The 23,919-nt window shown below is 45.0% G+C and overlaps 1 protein-coding gene across 2 annotated transcripts in view; it reads right to left on the bottom strand.

The window, feature by feature from the left end:
- LAMA4 (laminin subunit alpha 4) overlaps window positions 1–23,919 on the bottom strand; it is a 166,888-nt gene that overhangs the window by 67,448 nt on the left and 75,521 nt on the right. The window contains exons 7-12 of one of the 2 annotated variants that reach the window (XM_075554655.1): window positions 21,406–21,501; window positions 19,432–19,583; window positions 17,483–17,593; window positions 10,272–10,383; window positions 8,088–8,255; window positions 4,316–4,509 (exon numbers count right to left, since the gene is read on the bottom strand). In XM_075554655.1, the coding sequence (XP_075410770.1) occupies window positions 4,316–4,509; window positions 8,088–8,255; window positions 10,272–10,383; window positions 17,483–17,593; window positions 19,432–19,583; window positions 21,406–21,501 (833 nt within the window). The remainder of the gene's footprint in view (window positions 1–4,315; window positions 4,510–8,087; window positions 8,256–10,271; window positions 10,384–17,482; window positions 17,594–19,431; window positions 19,584–21,405; window positions 21,502–23,919) is intronic. The other variant, XM_075554656.1, reaches the window with a different exon arrangement.

Raw genomic sequence — 23,919 nt, 5'->3', positions numbered from 1 at the left:
GAGACAATGCTCTTCAGAGACAGTATCAGACACAATGGTACAGCTGTCGGCTTGCAATCTTGGAGTCTGTTTTAACAAACCTGGGGTCAGTCCCAGGCCAACCACTAACTTGTGAGACATTGGGGAAATCCACCCATCTAATGGTCAGTTTTCTCGTTTATAGTAAATAATATTACAATAAAAGTAAGCACTTTGGAAGGGCCAAAGCATTTGGTTATGATTTTTATTTTTAACACCATTATCTCAAAAAAGCCCTTCAGAAAGGATATTTGGTTCTTTTCTCCATAAATGTGAAAATGTGAAGTGGGACTATGGATACAGGACTGAATCTCAGTTCTGTGTTTTATATATATATATATATATATATATATATATATATATATAGTACATATGTTAATATGTAATAATATGTAACCACATATGGTTACATATCTAACTACTATATCTAGTTATATTTTATAAATAAACAGTTGAACATATTAATAATTAACCATATATACAGTTACATGTATTTGCATATGCCTTATATCCTATGGCAATGGGTATGTATTAATTATATAATGTATAGATGTCACCATCCAATTTCAATTCCTGAAGAGTCCACAGTGCCTGAGTAGATTTATGCACCACAGAGTCTTCAAATGGCTAAGGTTTTTAATTGGATTGTCGGTCTTTCTTCTTAGGCACCTCTGGATGGACTAGACCTCCAACCTTTAGGTGAGCAGCTGAGCATGTTAACCTTTTTTTTTTTAACCATAATTTTGGCCAAACTTCTAAGTCATGTGACAGCAGCCCTGCATGATGAGCTTATTGTTGGTAGTTGGAAAACAATATAGCTATGTCAAGTTAAAGGGTTTCTTCTACTTACCATATAGATCATTAAACAAAAAAATAAAGTTAGCTTTGAAACTGATAATGATATTCCTAAAGACAGATGGCCAACTTGAACAAAAAGAACATTTTAAAAAGCAATTAATGTGAAAGTAATGTAATTAGCTCCATACAGCATACTTCAGCATCTACTTACATATACAAAACAAAGTTTTCTGATCCTTAAGATTTAAATATACTTAATTAACTAGTTAAATAGTCCCGGGAAGGAAGAGTTCCAGTTTATGAAAATCCCTGAGCCGTGCTTTCTAGAGATCATTTTATTTGCTTTTAAAATAAATAATCCTATATTCATCTGATAAATATTTTCATTATTCTGCTATATTTTGGGGTTGGGAGGTGAAAGATGAAACAATATAATTATTGGTTATGCGGTTATTGTTTGCAGACATCAAAGGGATGAATTTTCTAGGTTTTTTGGTTTTATACAGCATGAGGCTGGAGGGTTATTCTTTTCTAAACCACGCTACATCATTTGAGTAAGAACACTCAAATTTGTTCTCCAAATAATTAAATCCCATTGAAGTCAGATCCATTCAAACCAGTTTGTTAGAGGAGAAATTACTGTTTAAGGCAAAGGTTTAGTGTTAAATTATACTGGAATAAATTAAAGTTTCATGGCATTTAGATATAGTGGACAAAGAATGCTAATAGCATCACTTGCAGTATTTGATAATTTAGAAGTCCAAGTGGAAATGAAAAACAAAAACCAAAAAAACCCAAAGAACAACAACCAGCCCACATAGACTACGACGTCACATCAAAGTGATGTGGGATTGAGGGCATGCTGGGGACTTGAGTCGAGGCTACACACTCTATCTCCCTCCATAAAGGGAATCTATATGGAAAAGCTAGACAGAATTAGGTGGCGATGTAGAGTGACCGGACCATGACACACCATACGCAAAGGGACACAAGAAGAAAGCCCATTGTCTCCTTGCTTGGAAGGCAGGGTTTGTAGGTGATCCAGGAGGTAGCACTGCAACAGTGGGTGGTCTCAGATGATGAATGACTAGGTCATTTCTAAGTTGGAAGCCATTGAAAGTTTTCAAAAGAGGTCGATAATATGTTTTTATACAAAGGAAAGTCACCTTCGGAAACCTCATCGGGAGGTGATATAAGGAACCCAGTGAAGAGCCAACAAAACCATTCACAAAGGTGGGGTTTAAGTGCCGGGGAAATTGCTGCCTCTAGAGTCACTGACACAGAGACGCCGACTTGGGGTTTGCTGACTTGCAATCGAAGTTCTAGTTCAGTTGGCAAGGAGAAATTTGGGAGGGGAGATGGAAGAAAGCATTGATTTTAGTTGCTAAAAAGGGGGCAAAATCTGTGTTGTAAGTCCTACAGACAGATGCCAATATAAAAGTTGTATTATGTTTGGGTCAGCCTGTAGACCCAACAACTCCCTTTCAAGAACAACAATGTGAGCAGAAGGGAAGTGGGCGGGAGGGCCTGCGGGCAAAAGGAGTGGATCTGGCTGGTGCCGACCTCCAGGCCACGGAGAGAAGAACTGAGATTGAGCAGGGCCTTCAAGTGCCTCAGTGCCAGGTTTCCTTACCAAATATTGCTCAGGCTGCTCCTTTGTACGCAGTAGAAAGGCTTGTTTAGCCAAGCTAAATGGGGCTAACCATCTGTCTGAATGCTGAGAACGCCAATTCCTGTCACCCACACGCACGCGCCTCAGTAAAATTTGTGCAGAAGGAAAGTCTAATTGAAAGCTAGTTTGACAATCGTATACGTTTAGAACTGGAATCCATGGGTAGTGTTGTCCACCGGTATCAATGGAGAACTGAATATGTTTGCACACCATTGACTTGCATGTGTCCTCTGCACCGCGCTTTGTGTAAAAGACCCAAAGCCTTTGCTGCTATGGACAACTCTTCATTTGAAATGAAAACCACACACAGTTGCCCTCCACAAGTAAGTCGTCATAGGTTTCTAATGAGCCCAGGTGGCGTAGAGGGTTATATGTGGGACTGCGAACATGTCACAAAGTCAGCGGCTTGAACCCACCAGGTACTCTACAGGAGAAAGAAGACGCTTTCTGCTCCTGTAAAGATTTGTAGCCTCAGAAACCCAAAGGGGCAGTTCTACTTTGTCTGATAGGGTTACTCTGAGTTAGAGTTGACCGGATGGCAGTGAGTTTGCTTTTGGGTAAGGTCCTGGTGGTGCTCTGGTAAGCATTGGGCTGCTAACCACAAGGTCACGAGTTCCAATCCACCAGTCACTTTGCCAGATGAGTCTATCCGTTCCCAGAAAGATTTGCAGTTTAGGAACGTGACGGGTCACTATGAACTGGAATTGACTTGTTCACAATAGACTCGGTGACAGCAAACCTGCTTCCATCAGGTTTCCAGTGGCGACGCTCTCGGAAGGGGAACGCTTCTTTTTTTCTCCCTGGTCAGTCTCGGTGTGGATGCTCACTGATGCCCACTGCACATGGATAGGCAAGGCACCGATTTCAGTTCACCATGGGGTCACCATGGGCACCCCTGCCGGTTTGGGAAATACTGGTGGCATAGCTGCGCAGCTTCACACCACCACCTATGCCACAGATGCCATCTCATGCGCTATGAGCATCCCATCAGGAGGGACTTGTCCCTGTAAAAGGACACCATGCTTGGGAATGGAACTTGACTTCTTGTGGGTAATGGGACAGTTCTAGTCCGACTATGACCTCTTGTACCAGGACTGATCGGGGTTGGCAAGTCAACTTGTCCCTTCAGAGTCCTCAGTAGCAAAGGCGTGGGGTTTCCTGTCTCTATCTGTGAGCCCTGCAGTGGCTGTATTACGAGGCTGTAGGGTTGTCTCTCTCCTACTTAAATACTCAGAATCCTCTCTTAGAACAGTACTTAAAAAAAAAAAAGAACAGTGCTTATTCTGCTTCGAGGGGCCACATAACCACTGGCAGTTCACACCCCTATAGGTGTGGACATGTGCACATCTTGGCCTCCTGAAGACACTTGCCTTTGGACACTACAGAGGAGATTTTTTGGTTACGTCTCTACGTTTGCACGCCTTTGGAGTAACACCGTCTCTGCCGCTGGAGGATGTTTGCTTGGCCGAACTTACTTTCCTAGAAATTACACACACCTTCTTAGGAACATGGGTCTGGGCTGCTTTGGTGTTCTAAAGTGCTCAGTATAAAAGAGTTATGCCTGAAAACAGGGCCTTGCCAATCCATGGGCAAGAACAATGCACCCAAGAAGAACTGCATTCTTATCTGAGCAAGAGCTAAACCTTGAAATCGTTCCAACATTTTAGGCACATGCACCTACATCAGCAACCCGTGTCCTCATATTTTAAACACATAAACATTTAAATGCACCAGGTTTTAACTAAAGCTGTATCAACCGTCCCTTTTGGGGGTAACTTCATGCTGGCTAGGCAGGAAGGCGCATCTAGTTTCCAGTGTGCACTGTACCGTGTGGTCCCGCTGCTTGGCCGCTGTGGCCCTAATGGTGTCCTCAGTGTCTCTAACACGGTCCAGAGCCTGGTGAAGGGACTCCTGCAGGTCTGAAAACTTCGCCTTGTAGTCATCCAGCTGCTCCTGGACGGCAGGAAACAGGGAGCGGGTGTCGTTGTGCAGACGCTGCCAATTCTCAGCCTGGCTCAACACTGGAAGGAAAGGAGACAGAGACTCAGGCCGGGCTCCTCTTTGTCCCCTCCTAGTCCACAGCACTGAACAACGGAGATTGTCGCTGTCTCTCAAGAGTAGCCTCGTGGTTGACGTCTGAGGCAAAAATACTATTTTGTAGGCTTTGGGAGCCACTGGACCACACAGCACGCCAGAAGAGTTTCATTTCATTCCTGTTGAGATTACTATGCTTAATAAGAGACCCATGTTAGTATACGATGCCTTTCATTCCCCAGATTATATATTATTTTACTCTATGGAGAGGACTTGGATTACAATGGTGTTTACTAATAGGAATAACCAAAATTGTAATTTCAATAATAAGGAAAAATGATGTTCATAGCTACTCAATCTGCGTGCTCGTCAAGCAGTCATTTTAGGCTCCTTTTGGTCAAACCCAAACCATTGTTTTGGGTGGAAAGAAGATTAAATGCCAATAACGTGGTATTCTTAAACTGCGTATGTGTCTTTTTCCTCTGCTATAAAAACACAGGTATTGGCTACAAGTTCAGTTCTAATCTCTCCCAGGGCCCTCAGTCTGGCCTGCTGAGGTTTTGTGGTCTCTCATCACCTGTGCAGATAGCGCTTGCAGGTGGCAGAGAACGGAAAGTGGCTGAAAATGCATTCCCGAGGTTGTCGTGAGAGCTGAGACTGGTCCCATTTTTTCAGGACAGTCTCATGGAATTCTGAGCTAGACTAAGGGCGTGGAAACCTCTGCTGAGACAAAAGAGCACCAGCCTTCCTGACTGCCAGACTCATCCAAACTCAGAAATGGGCAGGATCCTGGTACTCTTTCCTGTTCTTCTCTGTTTATCAGACTTTACATGCTTGCTGCCTGTGATAGTTAGTTTTTTGTGCCTAACCTACCCAGATGTGTAGCTCTCTTTCTTTCTGCTTGCTGGCCATCCAGAGAGTTGTTGGTGCCCTGTGATGTTTTCCCCTGACGTTGGGTGCTCAGAGCTTTGTACCCACTGTACTCTTCCTGCATCATTGCCCGTGGCTCCTGAGTGTTTTTAACCCGCCCTATGCCACTTGCCCCTGGGAAATCTAATGAAGCCTAGGGCTCACTTCTTATTCTGTGCCTAAAAGTACATATGACAGGATACACAGGGTTAAAGCAAAGAGAGTAATATGAGCAGACTTAAAATTTTTTTCTGGAAAAATTCCATTATCTTATTTCATTTTACCACGAACATTTTGAAGGCCTCTTGTAGACTGAAAACAAAACCAACCAAAAACAAACCAAATTGGTGAAATGATACTATATGGTCTTCTTTACTTATATATAAAACAAGATCTACAGGTGGGTCTACTAACTACCATAATTCTATTCACGAGTTTAAACAATGCTGTGAGGTGTGGAAACAGCTAAAATGAAATATGTACACCTGTGATTTCTTTTTGATCACTTGTATTAAAAATGGCTACAAAAACTTTGCCACTCTTCCCATAGAGAAGTGTAGTCTATTTTCCTCTGGAATCTGGGATCTGGGCTAGCCTTGACCAATAGAATGGAAAGGGGGAGTGAGTGATGTTGTTGAGTTCTGAGCCTCCGGATACCTTGAAATTTCCCTCTTTCCCCTTTTGGAATGCTCCCATGAACAAGGCAGGCTAGCCTCGTGGAAGGTGATTTTCCATTGGGAAAGAGAAGCCCTGTCATTTCAGCTCAGGCCCACGCAGGCAAGGGGACCACACTGTCCAGGTTGAGCACAACTCAGAGACTCAACCCATGAAATCACGGGCAAGCCAACGGCTATTGCTTTGACTCTGTACTCTGGAGGTGGCTCATTAGGCACTAAATAATAAAGATACAGCAACCAACTAAAATAGGGTTGATAATGCTCCTATGTTAGATGTTCACATTCATCATTAAAAACTGGTTGTCATTGAGCCAGTTCTGACTCAGAGCGACAATAGAAGACTGAATAGCCGTGCCCCTTTGAGTGTCCAACACTGTCACTCTTCACAGGAGAAGAAAGCTACATGTTTTCTCTCGCAGAGCTGGCTGGTGGGTTTGAACTGCTGACATTGCCGTCAGCACCCCAACGGGTCACCACAACATGACCAGGGCACCTCATGAAAGGAAATGCCAAATTTCAATCGGAGCTTAGTGAACATAAAGAAGACATTTGTTTCCTATTCAATGAGACAAACTCGCTAGACCCCAGAAAAGAGCCCTCAGTCTGGGGGTGTCCTGGGTTGGGGTCTGAGAGGTACCGTTTCTGCAAAGCTGTACTTCGTTTGCTGGTGCAGTTCCAGGCTGACTTCCACACACTGCTCCGTCCAAGGCCGGCCTCCACTCCCTTTCATTCTGGCTTCTCTTCCCTGAGGCCTCTGCAGAAGGCAGCGCAGTGTGCCGGATCTCTCCCCTGCCCTGAGCCGGCTTATGTGCCCTTTGTTCTAATGGGGCTTCCCGTTAACCACAAAAACCCGAGGGCGGTTGGAAAAACAAAATGCATACAAAATTGCAAGGCATGTGCAGAGGGAATCTGTCTGAGTTGGCTAAACAGGGAATAAGAAAACCCTTCCCTGCAAGTCATCCCGGTGGCAGGGAAAGCCCACAAGCCCTTTGCAGAGTTCCCACGAGGCTTACGCCCCCGCTGACTGCCCTCAGCTCACTGAACAGAGACGTGAACAATCTTGCACACAGACAGTGCATTTGAAAGGGGATTACTGAAGAAACAGGCAGGTTTAAACTTAACATGTTACCATTTGTTTTCCTTTGGGCCCATTTTTAATTTAGTTTCTGTTACTTTCTGCTTCTTCTTAGAATGTGCCTTTTCTGTGCTGCTACTGGGATTAAAAAAAAAACTTTCTACTTTTTTGTATGATTTCCTTTATATGAAATCCAGGATAGACTAACCTATCGAGATAGTTACTACATCAATAGTTTCTTGAAGTGATGACAGGGGACGGCCGAAGGGAACGGGGGTACTTATAACAAAGGATACAAGAATGAAGAAATGTTCTAAAGTTGATCGTGGTGATGACTGCACAACTCTTCTTGAGATATTTGAACCATTTAATTATATGTGAATTATGTGCCAATAGAATAGTTAAATATTTCTCTTTCTCTCTCGATATAGATATCTATATTAATATCTATATCGAGAGAGAGAGAGAGAGAGAGAGAGAGAGAGAGAGAGAGAGAGAGAGAGAGAGAGAGAAAGAGAGATCCATAGCACTCAGAATGTGAACGTGAATGTGGCTGAGCTTGTGTATTCAGCTGAACATTGCTTTTACTCTAGCCTGGGAATTGGTTCCTCTTGACTTCTCTCCCTCTGTTTCTATGTTTTCACCAAGAGCTACGTTTCTACTAAAAATTCTAAAGACTCTATGCTAGATCTCATCTCTTCTTCAATGGCTCAGGTTGGGCCTGGATCTAAAAGCCTTGCTTATATAGTCAAGGTGACTTGTCTGACTCCTTAACATCACCTATCTGTTCTAAAGAGCTTGGAGTGTTGAGGATTGGATTTTTTGACCCCAGACTCTGTGTCCTCTTCTAGATCACAAAGGAAGAAAACATCTGTTAGGTCAGCTCAGAGTTAAGAACATTTACACTCATAGACTTCGTCAGCCTCCTCATCCACAAGCTCCCTTTGGGTGAAGAATGGTTGACGGCGTCTGATCTCCTCAAGCATCTCCTGGGCCAACACCAGCTTCTCAGAGATTTCCTCGGTGCTAAGTTCCTGCTCCTCTTCATAATAGAGCATCTTGTTGTTGATCTCTGAAAGGAAGATTGGGGAGAAATGAGTCAGTAGTGAGAGAGGCCTGCACCATGGAAGACACAGGGGAGTGATGGCTGGTGGCCAAGGGACAGGGTTGCTCCTAAATCAGAAAGAGAGGCTCATTCAAAAGTATAACAGACTGGAGTCCACACTGCATAGACACCCAGGTCCATCACTTCAGAGACAAGTAACACCGGAGAAGCTATCCATCTCCATTTCCCACGAGGGGTTTGCAAAAGCCTTCCTGCTTTCCTCTATATCCAGTTACTTCCACGATCTGAAGACTTCAGTGTTTAAGGCATACAAACCTAGGATTTTCAACCATATATATATATATATTTCAACCATATATGTATATATATATAATACGTATATTTAACTTGAATAAAATCTTTGGAGGCATTGCCGGTCACATGTAAGCTGTTTCACAAAGAGTGAGTTTATTTGAGAGTTAGACTAAAGCTCGACTCCCAAAGGAAGGCACATTGATAGAAATGCAAGTGGGTCGTTCAGGTTGCTTTCCTGACTAGTTATAAAGTAGGGATTGTGATGGCATGCTGTGAGGTCTTACCCACAACGATTTGGTTTTTGCCAATTATTCTGGGTCTTCTGCATGTGTCTGCTTGTCAAATTGCCATTTTGATTCATGGGACATTTTCACCCACTTCCACAAGCAGGATGAAAATCTTAGAACTGAAGGGAACCACTGGGGTGCAGTGGGATTAACTAACGTGTCTAAATAACAGCAGAGTGGCTAGCTCTCTGACTTTACTTTCCCTTTTGTCTTTGGGTGGCCTATAAAACGTAAAAATGGATGGAAATTATTGTCTGTCATGTCTACTTCTTTTCCAAGTTTCTTCATTTGTAAAGGGTCAAATAAGAAGATTTCAGATTCCTCTCAAATGAAATGTCTGAGAATCAAAATATGGATTTTTTTTTAACAGCGGAGGTCAGCTATTTGTTCTGAATATCTTTCTAGCTTGCTGGTTTTGTTCCTAATTAGCAATGTATTTCTTAATTGACAAGGTCACTTAATTTTCCAGGTTCACTCTTACTTTTGAATAAACCAATAATAATTCTAAAATGCCACGAGAAAGTAATTTTATCAGAAAATGCAAAAGCAGGAGTTAGGCAGGACAGGGGCAGGGAGCATTTATTTTTATTGCATTTTCTAGGCAGCAAAGGAAATATAGCAAATGATTAGTGCTGCTTTCCTATATCCTTTTGCTTGGAATATGCCTCTGAATCTCAAAATAAATGAACAGCTAAAACTGAAAAGTATGACTCTCCCACGGTGGGCTCTCTTATGCAAATGAGAGAGACTTGCTGCTGTCGTGCAGTGTCTCGTAAGGAGATAATCAATACTGTGGAAACACACACGCACTGGCTCTCACATCGGGAGTTTCTCTGCCTCAGCACGGGTGAAATTGCTGACAGAGGCGGCCAGCTTTCACGATGCAGTGCTCTTAGCAGATGCCGGAGCACAGGGAGGGGACTCTCGGGAGAAGCTAGAAGCTGCCAGGGTGGAGCCATATACGGTCTCCCCGCTTTCCTTCTGGGCCAGGGACTCAGAGCACGTTGCCTGCCGGCTCTTGGGCAAGCGCTAACAACCCAAAGAGCAGGTGCCGGTTTCGGCCATTCACTAAGGACGATGGTTTCTCTGCAAATCCCCAAGAAAGACATGCACTGAGCGCCTCCTCAGCGACGGCGTTTTAGGGACAACCGAGCCTGCGAGGGCCTCTGCCGCTGAGCTGTTCTGACATCTCACGTTGGTGAAATGCCGGGAGGGAAACAGGCAGGGCTCTGCACACCTACACTCGGAAAGCAACGGATGCGGATTCAGAAATCCAGATAAACACACCCGGAGGGAAGGCCTTCGCTATGTTTACACACTGAAGACTCTCCCCACAGTTGTGGGGCATCTTGGGTGCTGAAGGTGGCCATTGTTTTTATTGTTGTATATGTTTACTTATGCACATTATGTGTGTGCATGTACATTTACTGAATACATTTACCCTGGATTTTATCCCTCATTGCATGGGTCTGCTCAACGAGGTGTGTGGCATGGTCAACGGTGGCCGTGGATTCCTTCCGTATCAGATGACCTTTTCTCGAAGCTTGATTTTCCTGCAAATGAGAAAGATATAGTTACACACAGCCATATATACATCTGGATGAGCATAGTGTTGTCCACACACACACATTTTCCTGACATATGAGACGCTATTAACATATAAACTCTTCCCGGAAATCTTGCTTGAAGGCTGTTGTGATGGCTAGTTTTAGAATCACAGCTTGCTGTAATGTCAGATCCGCTTTTACAACCTTCAGTCACAGCACAAGCCACTCCCCTTGCATCTCATCTGCCACTGAACCATAGAATTCCCCAGGTCTTTGGAGCAGTCTGACACGGTGCTGACGAAAGAGCTTGCAGGTGCAAGGAGAGACTGTCCGCAAGCTGGCTGACCTGGAGGGGGCTCCTGCCTTCAGTGGTTTCAGGGTGGTCCCGCTACTGCTGAGCCCGAATTCCCAGAGACGTAAAAGATGATGCTCATTGGTGGAATATTGTCAGATTCTCATCAAACCGATGCCCCAGTGCCCAGAGCTCTTCTCTCAACTCGGTAGCTTCTGCAGCAGAGCTTCCACATGGTGTTGGGCAAAATTACATCCCTGTTCAAACGGGGCTTCAGAAAAGTGTGTGTGTGCGGGTGGGTGGGTGGGTGCGGGGTGATGGATGGTTTAAAGATAGAAGCTGGTCCACGAACGCAGAAATGAGTCAATGCCAGAACAGCCCAGTGGGGGGTGGGGGTGGTGAGAGTAGGATGCATACTTCCTTTTGGCATCAGAAAGACTGACATAGTGGTCCTATTTCAGCGGAGCAGGAGCTCTGTAGTGTGGTGTTTGGGCACTGGCTGCTTGCTTGTTCTGTACGTTCTAAACTCAGCCCATGACTGAGCTGCAGGACGATCTGCCAGAACAGTGTCCCCCTAGGGCCAGTGCTCTATCATGATTTACCTTTCCAGACAAGATCCAAGCAAGTGGCCCTCTGAGATCAAGGAAGAGAATCTAGAAATGATTTCCCAGCGGACAGAAGCCTCAGAGGTTCCTGCTCAGACTCCTTTGCAGGCCCTTCCAGGCAGAGCGAGGCACTAGGGAGTGAAGCTCCCTGTGGGGCGGGGCAAGGGGCCATGGGGCGCTCTGAGTGGCCATGTGGACACCCTGTTCTCCCTGCCTCAAGTCGATTCTAGTTTTTCGCGGGGCTTCCAAAGAAACGGTCTTCATTTTAAACGCAGCTGATGTAAGAATAAGCTGAAACTTATTCTTGATGCTATTTTTCTATAGATAAGTATATGTGAGTATGTATGCATATATATGTATAATGTATGTGTATACACGTATGTACACACCCACATCCACATATATACACACAAACATCTGAAACATTTAACTCTTCTTAGTGAGTTGAAATTTGGCGCAGATTGAATTACATCATTTTTGATAGTCACATGCCCATTACATTTTATTTGGGCATCCTTCTTCAAGGGGAAAGTCTCCCTGTCATTTCTGTGTTTATTTAACTTCCGTTTTGACGTTACAACTTTGAACTGAGGAATGAGAAAACAACCGGACATGTCAAACCTTTAAGGAAAACCTTTTCTCTTCAACCAACACCAGAGGGTGCTGTAAGATATACTTAGATGTGTACTCACTGTGTACTACACAAGTTTATTTACACATAATATATTTTGAGGCAAAGTATGACGTATTTATCGATCTATACAATGAATTAATTGATTAATTTTTACCTCGGACTTTATTTTGAGATGAACTTGTTTGTCACTAGAGACTCCAAGCCCAGTTCAATTGTACTTTCCCTCCTCTTTCCTTTCCTTTCCTACGTCACTCGGACTACTGTTTAGGTTTGACTGATTAGGAATCCGGAGGGCTTTTATCCTTCCCCAGTTTTTTAAAGAAACATATATTTACCCAGCCTATCTCAAGAAATGAATCCAACAGCAATATCCTATTAAGTCCACCAGATGGTGGTTCTTCCCTCCCTTCAATATACTTAATTTAAAAATACATTAAACAATTTAAATAAAAGACTCAATTAGCAGCAACAAGGAACAGTGATCCCATCAGATGAAAAAATCAGAGGCTGAGCTATTTAGAGTGATCTTCCTTGACTGTTCTCTCCTGCTGTCCCAGCTTAGGAGGCATAGAAGCACATGGTGGGGCAGGTGTGCCTGACGTTAAGGAAAGCTGGAACTGGAAAGTGACCTCAGAGCTACAAAACATAAGGTTGGTTTACATCCCACACGGGTGAATCATTTACTCATCTTAACATTGAGTTATTATAAAACTAAGAACATGTTATTAATACAGTGCAGAAAGCACACTATCCAATGCCTTTGAGTGAATTTCCTGTCTTCGTTTCTCTCCTGGACCAAGTAGAACTGTCCTGAAGGGTTTCCAAGGCTACAGACACATCTTTACAGAGACAGTCTACCACAACTTTCTCCTGCCAGGCGGCTGGTGGGATTGAACCACTAACTTTTCAGCTAGTAGCCCAATGCTTAGCCCACTGCACCACTAGGGATCCTTGTATACAGGGTAGGATATTTAAAGGACTAATAAAAAATTAAGCAGATTAAAGAAAGATGATAACCCATGTTCAAGGTGATCATATAATTTAGTTTTTAAGCTAGGACACTAAAAAAAAAAAGATCTATGAGGTCACCTGCTCTGCCACCCTGCCCCACACATACGCTTGTGTGTGTGTGTGTGTGTGTGTATGTGTGTGTGTGTTTTAAATGTGGGTTAGGTGAAAGGTTACTGAGAAAATTAGTTTTCTATTCAGTAATTTAAGCACATTTTGTTTTGTAATATAGGTTGTTCTTCAATGTCCTGGCACCTTTGCTGCTTTCTCCCTGGGTTCCCCCTAGAGTCAAAGGGAGGACGCTCAGTAATTATTCTGGCACAAAGGCTTAAAACCAGGGACAGTGCTAGACAAATGACTCAGAGGAATAGTCGGTCATCAAACCAGGTGCTGTGGACTCCGCCTCATGGCGATCCTACATGCGCCAGAGTTGAACTGAACCCCAAAGGGGCCAACTTTTGGAAGTAGATCCCCAGGATTTTCTTTGAAGTAGCCCTGGTTGGACAACCACACCCAGCCTTATTTAGCAGCCAAATAGACAAACCGTTTGTATCTCTCAGAGTCCTCTAGTGGGGATACGGGCATGCTATTTCAGGATGTGTACAGGAACAGCTACATCTGTAGGCACGCCTACCTCCTACCCATTTGGGAGTTCCTGGGTGGTAGAAATGGCCAATGCATTCAGCTGCTAATCACAATGGACGCCTGAGTGCACCCAGAGAACCCTTGGACAAAGCTCCGGAGACCTCCATCTGAAAGTCAGCCACTGGAAGCCCCATGGATCACAGTTTTAGGCTGACACACATCAGGCCACTGTGAGTCGGAAAGGATGACAATTGATTTTTAAATATCAACTCTTCCAAGACCAAATGATTTTTTGCTTTGATTTTGTTGTTGCTGTTGACACCGTGTATTTTTTCAGATATGGAAGACATTTTGAATGAAATGAACAATGGCTGTTTAAGTAACATGGATTTGGGTACAATTAGTATGACACATATGTCCACAGGGATTGGTGGTCTTGGGGTTGATGGGCTAAGACCCATTTTTATCAGATTCATGCAGTTATATGGCTGTCCACCAGATGGCAGCACTCACTAAAATGGGACAGAGACTTCCCACTAAACCCCAGAGTTGTATGTACATGGGCACTATATGCCCCATAGATCACAAAAGTGTTAATACCTTGCAAGAAATGACAAAATAATAATTTATAAATTATCAAGGGCTCATGAGGGAGGGAGGGGGAAAAAAAGAGGACCTGATACAAAGGGCTTATGTGGAGAGCAAATGCTTTGAAATTGATGAGGGCAAAGAATATACAGATGTGCTTTACACAATCGATATATGTATGGATTGTGATAAGAGTTGTTTGAGTCCCTAATAAAATGTTAAACAAAAAGTGTTAATACCTTACAAATGTCTTTCTAACCCTGATCTCCCCTTTGACCTCCAGATCATGTCTCTAACTCCCCACTGGACATCTGATATTTCACTCTTTAAATATCCTGACTAATTCGGTCTCTATTTTTTAATTTTAGCCACTTAGTTCTCCATGTCAGAGCTTCCCTCCTCACCACTCCTCACATTAAGTTAGTTACCAAATCTTGTTTGTTGGTTTGCTATTTTTGCCATCCTTCCTCATCTCCACTATCTCAGTGTCAGTTCATCTCGGTTCAGTGAAAACCATTTTCCAATAAGGACAACCAACCATCTTCTTGGCTAGATTGCTCCTTCTGTTTCCTAATTGTGTCCCTTTCCTATGGGTCGTCATCACCAGTTTATCAGCTATACTTCAAAGGAATAGTTCTGAAATGCAAACTCATCAGGCCGGTGCTTTAGGAAAATGCTTCAGTGATTTCAAAGGCCAGGCTAAAGTCCACGATCTTGTACATGCTTTATGATCTGGCCTCTGAGAGCTTCTTCAGCATTATCTCTTGTTACTTGCCATCAAATTAATCTTCTGAAGGCCAAAGTCAGATATCTTCTAGTCCCAAGGACATGTTGCTGCATGTTTCTGGGCCCCGGTGGTGCTTTCCCTTGCTTGGCTTGGAAGTAAACCCAGTGTTTGGAGTTGGCGCACAGGTAAAGTAGCACCTTCTCTGAGAAGTCTTCTCAGACAAATTCCTGCCGAGCCTACCATTTCTTCTTTAAACCTAAGCCAAAGCCCACGACTATCAAGTCAATTCTGCTTACTGACACCCTACAGGACAGAGAGGACCTGCTCCCTTGGGTGTCCGAGTGTTCCTATGAGTCAGAATCAACTTGATGGCAGTGAGTTTATTTTTTTGGAACTTCTTACAGAGCAAGCTGTAAGTGACTAGCAGATCAATGTGTACCTCACTACATTACCAGGGCTCTAAGTTTCCTCCTCGAACCAGCTCGGTAGCCTGTACCGCGCCTCTGTTAATTTGCAGGCATCTGCTCCCCTCTTAGATTGTGAGCTCCCCAAGGGCAGGGGTCTTATTATGTTCATTTCAAGGACCAGTGAAATACGGAACTGATCCTGACTCACAGCAACTCGGTGTGTGCTAGAGTAGAATACGTCCATGAGGTTGTCAGTGGCTGACTTTTCAGAAGAGCATCTCCGCTCTTTCTTTGGAGATGCCTCTAGGTGGCCTTGAACCTCCTGCGGGGTTAGGCTGCCTCGTGCTGTAATTGATTGTACCACCAGGACTCCCATATCAAGGATGGTAGCTGTTACTCATGAAGCAGTCACTAATGCTCATGAAATGGAAACACATGCGTATTTTTGTTCTGTCTTTTTGGCTGGATCAGAGATGGGCTCAGATGCTTTTAAGATGTGTGGAGCAGGTTGCTTTGGCTCTGGCTGAAGGTACAGGGAGGAAAGCAGAGGTAGGGGAGATGGAGAAGTCCAGCATCCTCCTGAGCCAGACCTTGGACGGACTGTGACCAGGCCTCTGCAGAGCTCCCTCAAAAGCCAACATGTGAAGGACAGCACCGAGGCTTTTCCTCTAGGCTCCAAGGAGTGTCTTGAACAGGCTCATAATGCTGAATCTGCTTGTGTTTCTGTTTTTCTTGTTAATTTGTGAGAGCGTTTATCGGTCATATTTGTGCCGGAAGGACATTTCTTCATGGGTCTTCTATCCACATCTCTGTAACTCCCACCAAAAGATTTGGGCGTGGGGGGGTATCTATGCAAATAGGGTGCATGTAACATTGATAGAAGGGATCCGTCAGTTTCGTACCACACTCCCTGGCTATCAGGATGAGCTGTCTTGGAAGCTACAGCAGATCTCTTTCTGAAGTGGTGAAGGCCAAGACCAGAGGCACCAGACACTGGCACAGAGACCACGGGAGAGCTCAAGGAGCCGTACCAGGACTGTGAGACTGTGAGGCAGAGAGACAGGTAACCTGTCAACGTACTTAATACTGTCAACTGTCCAACGTACTTAATAACCTCCTGTAATGGAGAGTTGTGGTCTGTGAGCTCTGTGCAGCCATTGCAAGGAGTCATTGGACCCAGCATAGCAGATGCGTGCCCGGGGAGGAAAGCCTGGTGTCCGAGCGGCTAAAGAAAGACGGCGTGTGAACGCTTGTCTGACCCTTGCCTGTGGCCATGAGTAGCCAGAGGAGATCAGCTATGGCTCCCCACTCCATTTATTGTAATATTTATGTCCACCTTTTTCTTAGTTTGAGTATCCCATGCTTACCTGTTTTACTGAGTATGAACTTTTTTTTATCTTGTCAAAGTTGGTATCTTTTCCCCTTGTAATTCCCTATGTTGTACTCCTACGACTGATGTGCATTAACTCTCTTTCCAAGGTTTTCTGATTCTTTTATTGTATTATAGTTTTCATGGGAGTTGAGATTTCTACTCAACTGTCCAGTCTACTTTGAGTCTACTTTAATATTTGGTATAAAGTAAGAATTTAAAGTGAATCCCTCCCCCCCAGCCAAACTGAAAAATTGTTTTCTCCATAGGCTACCGTTTCTTTCCTTTGACCATTTAATGCATCCTTAGCACACATTTAAAACTTACATTCTGCATAGTGAAGCCTGTTTCTGGAGGCTCTACAGCTCGCAGCCTTAAAATGTTAAGGCAAGAGCTGAATAATGATTTTAATTGAAACTCCCATCACCCATATAAATTGGCAACAAGTATACTTAATTTTCTCATGCACAGAGCTCTTCAAAGAAATGAATCAAAAAGGCCACGGCGCTTGGTAAAGCAGAAGGCCAGAGGAAAATAAGAAGGCCCCCCAGGAGATGGACTGACACAGTCGCTGCAACAATGGCCTCAACTATCAACACACTTGGGAGGCTGGCGCATGACTAGGCCACACTTCATTCCGCGGTACCTAGGAGAGCTGAGTCAGAAGTGACTCGATGGTACCCCACGACAACAGCAACCAGTCAGAAAGCAGAAAGACAGCAGAAACAGAGGAGGCTAAGGTTCTCCACAGACGGTTCCCTGATGTGTATCAAGGCATGTGGATCACTCCATTATTTCTCGGCAGTGTTAAGTCCCAGTCCTGGGGGACTAATGGAACTCCCACCAGCCAAACCCTGTCTCTGAAGGCGATCCCAGGAACGAATACATACCTTTTCAGCTAATTCCTCCAGGTCAGACAGAAGGCTTTTCAAGGTATTCTCGGCACTGTTGATCTGTATCTTTCTTAAGACATACTGGTTTTCTCTTTCTGACAATCTTGTCTGAGGAAAAATGTATTTTGAAGATAATCAGTAGATGTACACGTCAGGCTTTAAAAAATCGAACATCAAACTCTTTTCGTGTAATGGGCATACACAAAACAGTGGCTCCACAGGCTGCTATGGGCAGCTGTGAAGGTTGGCGCCTGCAGGAGGCGACTGCAGGCCCTGGGGATTCCAGTCCACTCAGCTTTACTCATCATACCGGCCCCCGGGCCGGGCTGAGTTGGGCATGTGGAGAGGAGCAGGATGGCCTAGTGGTGGCTCTAGGGGTCTAGGCTCTAATTTTTCAATGTAGGAAGGCCTTGGAGGCATTGTTCAATATTAATTGAACTTTGATCAATGTGAGTATAGATTAGAAATTCACTTTCTCTTGTCTTCCACACTCCTTGCCCCCTTTCCCATTTTTTGAAGAGTTTGGCTCAAGTGAAGTTCTACTCCAAGTACGGTGGAGTAAGCCCTTCATTCTTGGCACTGAATTTCTGCCATCTGTAATGATATTTATTTTGAAATCTGTCTCTTGGGGAAAGAGGATTTAGGTTATATCAAGAGGCTTGTCGCTGGGTAACTTCTGAAATAGGGTCCATGGGTGCCCCGGCAAAGTGAGGTTTCTAAGAATTTCTGACTTCTGCATGGATTGGTCGCTAACAGTGCACCGAGTTCTATCAGCTTATCCTCTCCCGGGGCATACTTGGTCAATTCCTGTGGGTACCATGTGCATCTCCTAACAGCAGGGAGTAAGAAGTTGCAATGAGCACTCGGTATTCCAAGTTCTAGTCTAACTGCTTTGTGTACATCTACCTACACTCACGGAATTCTCTCTACAACCCGCGAAATCGGGGCTATAATTATTCTCGTTTCTAGATGAGGAAACGAAGAATGAAGATGTAGTTTACTCAAGGTCACATGGCTGGAGCTTGAACACGAACTTTAAAATGCATGCTCTTAACCACTATACTAAATTGACTAACAGTGTAAACCATGTGCTGGTATTAATTTTATGAGTTTTTCAGCTAAATAGTGTTTTTTAAAATTATTTATTAACTCTGCTAGAAACTTGTGATTTAGGGAAACACAAATAACTCTACAGCAATGGTTCTCAACCGGTGGGTCACGACCCCTTTGGGGGCTCAAGTGACCCTTTCACAGGGGTCACCCGATTCATAACAGTAGCAAAGTACAGTTATGAAGTATCAACGAAAATAATGTTATGGTTGGGGGTCACCACAACATGAGGTGTAACTGTGTTACAGGGTCGCGGCATGAGGAAGGCTGAGAACCAGTGGTCTAACGTTTTAGCCATGTAAGTACCATTAGAGTCAATTGTGTTTTGGCTGTGGTCTACCTTCAACTTGCTTATTGATTATCAACCACTTAACTTATCAGGCAAAATAGAGCCTGCGGGTATGTGTATGTATGTGTAAGTGAGGAAAAATGAGAGACTATGTCTGAGATGACTGATGGGGTAGAAGGGAGAAAGAGAAGGAAGTTTCTAAAGAAACTCTTCAAAGCCTTGCACGTTGAGGCTGAAGCAATGGAATAGATGTGTGGCAATTACTTGAATAACTCATCTATAGCTTCACCATGGAAAACAGTGTATTTCTCTTCCTTCAATGGTTTCGTACATACGTAACTACTCTCTCAATAAACTCTGCCTTGATGACAGCTCTTGGTTTAGGATGAAGCTCATGGACACAATCAATGCGTCATGATTTCCTGGGCCCAAGAATCTATAATAGCAACCTGCAGCTCAGATTCGAAGGGGAAACAGTAGTTGTTGCGAGGATAACTGTAGGCAAGCCGGATGGACATAGCACCAGAAGTTCAATGTGGCGTCATACTTTGAGAAGGTAGATGGTGGCATTCACGTCATTCACGTGCCTCAGGGCGGCAGCCCCGGATGACACACTCAGTAGCCCGGATTTGCTTTCTTCGATCGAGAGGGCCGCTAACCGCAGGTCGTCCGTCAGGTCCCAGATGCACTTGTCACAGCCTGAGGGTCAAAGGGAAAAGGCAACGTCAGGCCTTCCAGTTGACATCCCCAAACCTGTCTGTAAACACGGGGACCTTCTGCTGCCTCAACTCAAGCGTGCTTCCTGGGCTCCTAATCCTTGTATCATTGTTTCCCAGAGAAGCTGGCCTTGTTCCCAGCTAGTCCTCATCCTCCAAGAGGGAGCAGCACCCAAGATGGGCCACGTGCGCGCCCTCTCTCCCTAAAATCTAAGAGGAAACAACCCTTGAGCCGAGACCGGTTCATAAGAGCATGAAGCATTGAATTGCACAAAAAAGAAAGCCCCCACAGGGGGACCACCTGAGACGGTGGACAAGCTCTATCCACTCTTCTTTGTCCTTCTTCTCTCTCTTAGAAAATGTTCTGTGGTACATATCCATAACAAAACCCTTGCCACTTCAAGCACTTGTAAGGGTTCATCCATCACATTCTCAGGGCAGGCAACCCAGCCACCGCTTTTCTTAGAGGTGGGAGAGCACTCTGGGATGCCTGCATTCACGTCAGATTCTACCCTTTCCCCTGGCACCACCTTGCCAGGTAGCCCTCCCTTTCCAACGAGCTTCTCTCTGTCAGCATTCAGGCACGAGGCCTGTGCCTTCAGCTCGTTCCAGGGATGGCTCGGTTCCCTGCATGCTCGAACTGCCTGTTGGATAACCCTCTCCGGAGCGGCAGAGCTTTAGGGCACCGTGGTGTGTGCATCTCTCTGTCTCTGACACGTTAAGATGCTGCCAGAGACCAGGGTGGACCTGGGCACTTGGGGAAGCAGGTGAAGGTCTTTCTGTGCCACCCCTTTCACATCTGAATTCATCTGACAACGCTCATCACCTACAGAGACTCAATGCCCTCTGGGAACATAGTGAGAAGGACCTTACTTTGGAACCTGTCTGGACCATCCTTTAGAACCTGCCAGCAAGGTTCTCTTTCCTTTGGATGCACTTCCTCAAGAGAAATGCAGATGAATGGTGGTTATGCAGATGAATGGTGGTTAATATGTTAATTTGTTATTTGATGTTTAAGATGTCTCCTCAGTCAGGGAGTCCTTCAGACCGGTGGGGGAAATGTTTACCTTCAGTCAGGAGACTTGACGTCCTTCAAACGATCTTGTGGGGCGAACACCTCTAGGGTCCTATCTCGAGTCATCTTCTAAGACTTGAGGGACTTGGGGCCTGTCTTGGTAATATTAATGTCTGTGTCCACCAGGTCTGAGAGGTCAAGATATGTTTGTGTGGAGGAGGGTGTGTGTTCTAATGTTAAAATCATCTCTAAACCAAAATTTCCTTTCTGATCTGATGGCTCATGGTTTGATTCTCAGGAGGGAGAGAGAAACCGTCCAATTCTGAAGGTTGGAATACCTTATTTCAGGTTCCACTTCAGATCTGTGGTGAGTTGGGAAGAGCCACTAAATCTCTTGCTATCTCAGCCGGGGAGCGTAGTCTCCTAGATCACGTTATTACAAGGATTTGCATGAGAACTTAGAGAACGTGGCTAAATTGATCTTTGTCTTTGGATATTCTGTTTCTAACAACCTTACTCACCAGTTCACATGCAGAACTTAAAGACTGCTGCATAAAGTCACTTGTTTAAAGTCGAGCTATTGACAGACGGACCACCTGCTTGGCAAGTGGACTCGGGCAAACTATCGAGAACCTTTTGCTCGGGTCTATTTCTGGGAGGCACAGACGGGGTTAAATCCCCAAGCAGGATCCAGCTTTCAGACAGAGCCGAACTCCACAGCTCTCGGTAATCCCACACCTGCAGCGTATTAGGGAGAGGGGGTTAGTCAATCAGGTACTGTTATTTTTACTTATGGTTGGGCAGTCCATGCCTGGAGGGGGTTCAAGACGTTCTTCCAAGCATTCTCCGGTTACGCTGTCACAAGGGCCTCCCCCGCAAGGGCACACTGAAGGGAACAAAAACAAAGGATTAGGGATTCCGTTCTCAAAACCTGAAATACAGCCATGTGTTCAGGGTTTCTTGGCACACTGGTTATTAATGTACTATTCCTTAATGAGGATTAATTCTATTCTCCCTTAAAACCCGGGGGGACTTAGGATAGAGCGATTCTATCCTCACAATAAGACTTGCAAAGATGACACCACGGAGAAAGTGCACCGGCGCTCTCTGAGATCCCTCTCACGACCCTTGTCATCCTGATGTGTTTGGCACTGTGCAGGTCCCCAAAGATCCTGGTCAGTTTCACCAGTGACCACCGTGCCGTGAGACTGAAAGCCAGGCCTTCATCACTGGCTGACTCAGCATCCAGTCCAGCCCCAGAGGTGATCCCTGCCAGGGGTAACGGAGGAGCAGCTGGAGAGGTGTGAGTGAGGAGACCCACGAGCAATTCTTGGGTCTCAGAGCATTTGATTTGGGGCAAGAAAGACACCAAGTCTCTGCATAATCCTGGGAAGAGTAGAGCTATCCGTGAATTGGCTAAGAATCCTGGGGGAAAAACTAGGATGTATGTCACATGAATTTAGAAGACCAATGATCATTTTCAATAATGCCTTTTGGAAAAACAAAAAGAAAACCCCAACCTCATCAGGCTGTTTATTTTCCACTGAAGTTCTGAGTAGAAATTAATTTGTAATATTCAAAAGGAATTCCTAAGCTACCTGTAAGGGGGCATGGTTCGTTGTTCACCTTCCATGGATGAGGTAGTTAGATTATTATGCCAACCTAGCCAATAAACACATGTGGGGTTAATTGAAGAGTGGAGGGATAAATTGTTTGGTGAGCCTCGCCTTTCTAGTTCTCGGGTCTCTTGCTCTTTGAACGTCGGACCAGGGTGCAACTGCCTTAGCCAGTTTCCTGCTTCAACTGTCAAGGCTGACTTCCTGCAAGACATCCCTGAGGAGAAGCCACATGGATGTACCCTGATGCAGCCCTGGGTGGTGGAGCACTCATGTGGAGACCCCTGCCAGCGCTGAGATGTTTACACATTCACTGACTTGGCTTTCCTCCTGCAGGCGGCATCATTGCGTCTGTTTTGTGAGATGGAGGAGGACTTTGTGGATTGTTGTCAGACATATTAATGTTGGACTTGTGGGCTTGGGAAGCACTGGGTTTGGATGTTTTCTTGATGTGCAATTAACCTTTATATAAAACTCTCTTTTATACATGAGCTTCTGTGGATTTGTTTCTCTAATGTACCCAGACTAACACAATGGGGGTCTGATTCCAGGCAGAGGCACCCCATGCATGCCTCTTCTTCCACCGGGACCTTGCTTATTGCTCTGATGAGGGATGTGTTTCGGCAGAGCTGCCCGACTATACCAATCTAGAAAGAAAGGCCTGGCGATCTCTTTCGCCAAATCAGCTGATAAGCCTGTTGTGCACGGGATCAACAATAGCAACAAGCTGGCCAACAACCACATGGGACTAAGAGTGTGATGTTTCCACCCTCCCCCTCTTCTTGTCTTTACAGAAAAACCACAAAAAGTTAGCTTCACAGGGAACATGTTATTTATTGTTTTCCAGATGTTTAGTGTTCTATGAAATCTAGACTTAGGAGACAATTCAGCAAGATCATGCTTTATTGCTTTTTTTTTTTTTTTAAAAGAAAAGTCATGGGGCTCCGGGTGAAAGTTTACAGAGGGAACGAGCTTCCCTTTTGGTAGGCCATCCTTACACTGCTGCTCTGTGCCACGCGGCCTGCTGCACACGCCTCCTTCCCCCCGGGTTCCTGTTTCCTCTCCCCATTCCTGCCTCCTCGCCCCTGCGTCTTGGGAGATCAAATGATGAGGTTCTACCTTGTAATCTAACCACGTCTACCAGAACTGAGCTCACATCGCCTCTGTCTGACAGCAAGGTGATTCACATCCCCGAGTCACTGTGATCCGAGGGGATTCACCAGAGGCTTCAGCCGTGTAGGGACTAAGGTCTCGGTTTCCCTGCACCCTTTCTGAGGGCTCCCTCCCTTTCTCTGGCTGACTGGAGGCGGCTTCTGCTCTTCGCTCTGCCATTCTTGGCGCTACCGTTCCTTGCACAATCGCGTGGACAGAGCCCCCTTGATGGTGACCTTGGCAGGCCAGACATGCCTGCTCCTCACTGGCCACCCCGACTCGGCATCCTTTGGGCTGGGACTCTGTTGCAACGAGAGCACGTCGCAGAGAAGTGCGCCATAGGACGAGGCACAAAACAGTGAGCCGTCAGGACAGTGCTCCTCTCCTGTCCAGCTGCACGAGAGCACGTCCCCTTCTCTTTAGGAAAGCTCCACCGCGGGTGGTGAGCGCCTTACAGCAATCACGAATAAGATGTGGACATTTCAGTTCACGCCTGACCAAGAAGTTCTATACTCTTTCTGAAATCTTTACTCTGA

The sequence above is a fragment of the Tenrec ecaudatus genome, chromosome 7 (assembly GCF_050624435.1).
Source record: "Tenrec ecaudatus isolate mTenEca1 chromosome 7, mTenEca1.hap1, whole genome shotgun sequence".
Lineage (NCBI taxonomy): Eukaryota > Metazoa > Chordata > Mammalia > Afrosoricida > Tenrecidae > Tenrec > Tenrec ecaudatus.
This window is presented reverse-complemented; position numbering and strand designations above follow the sequence as displayed.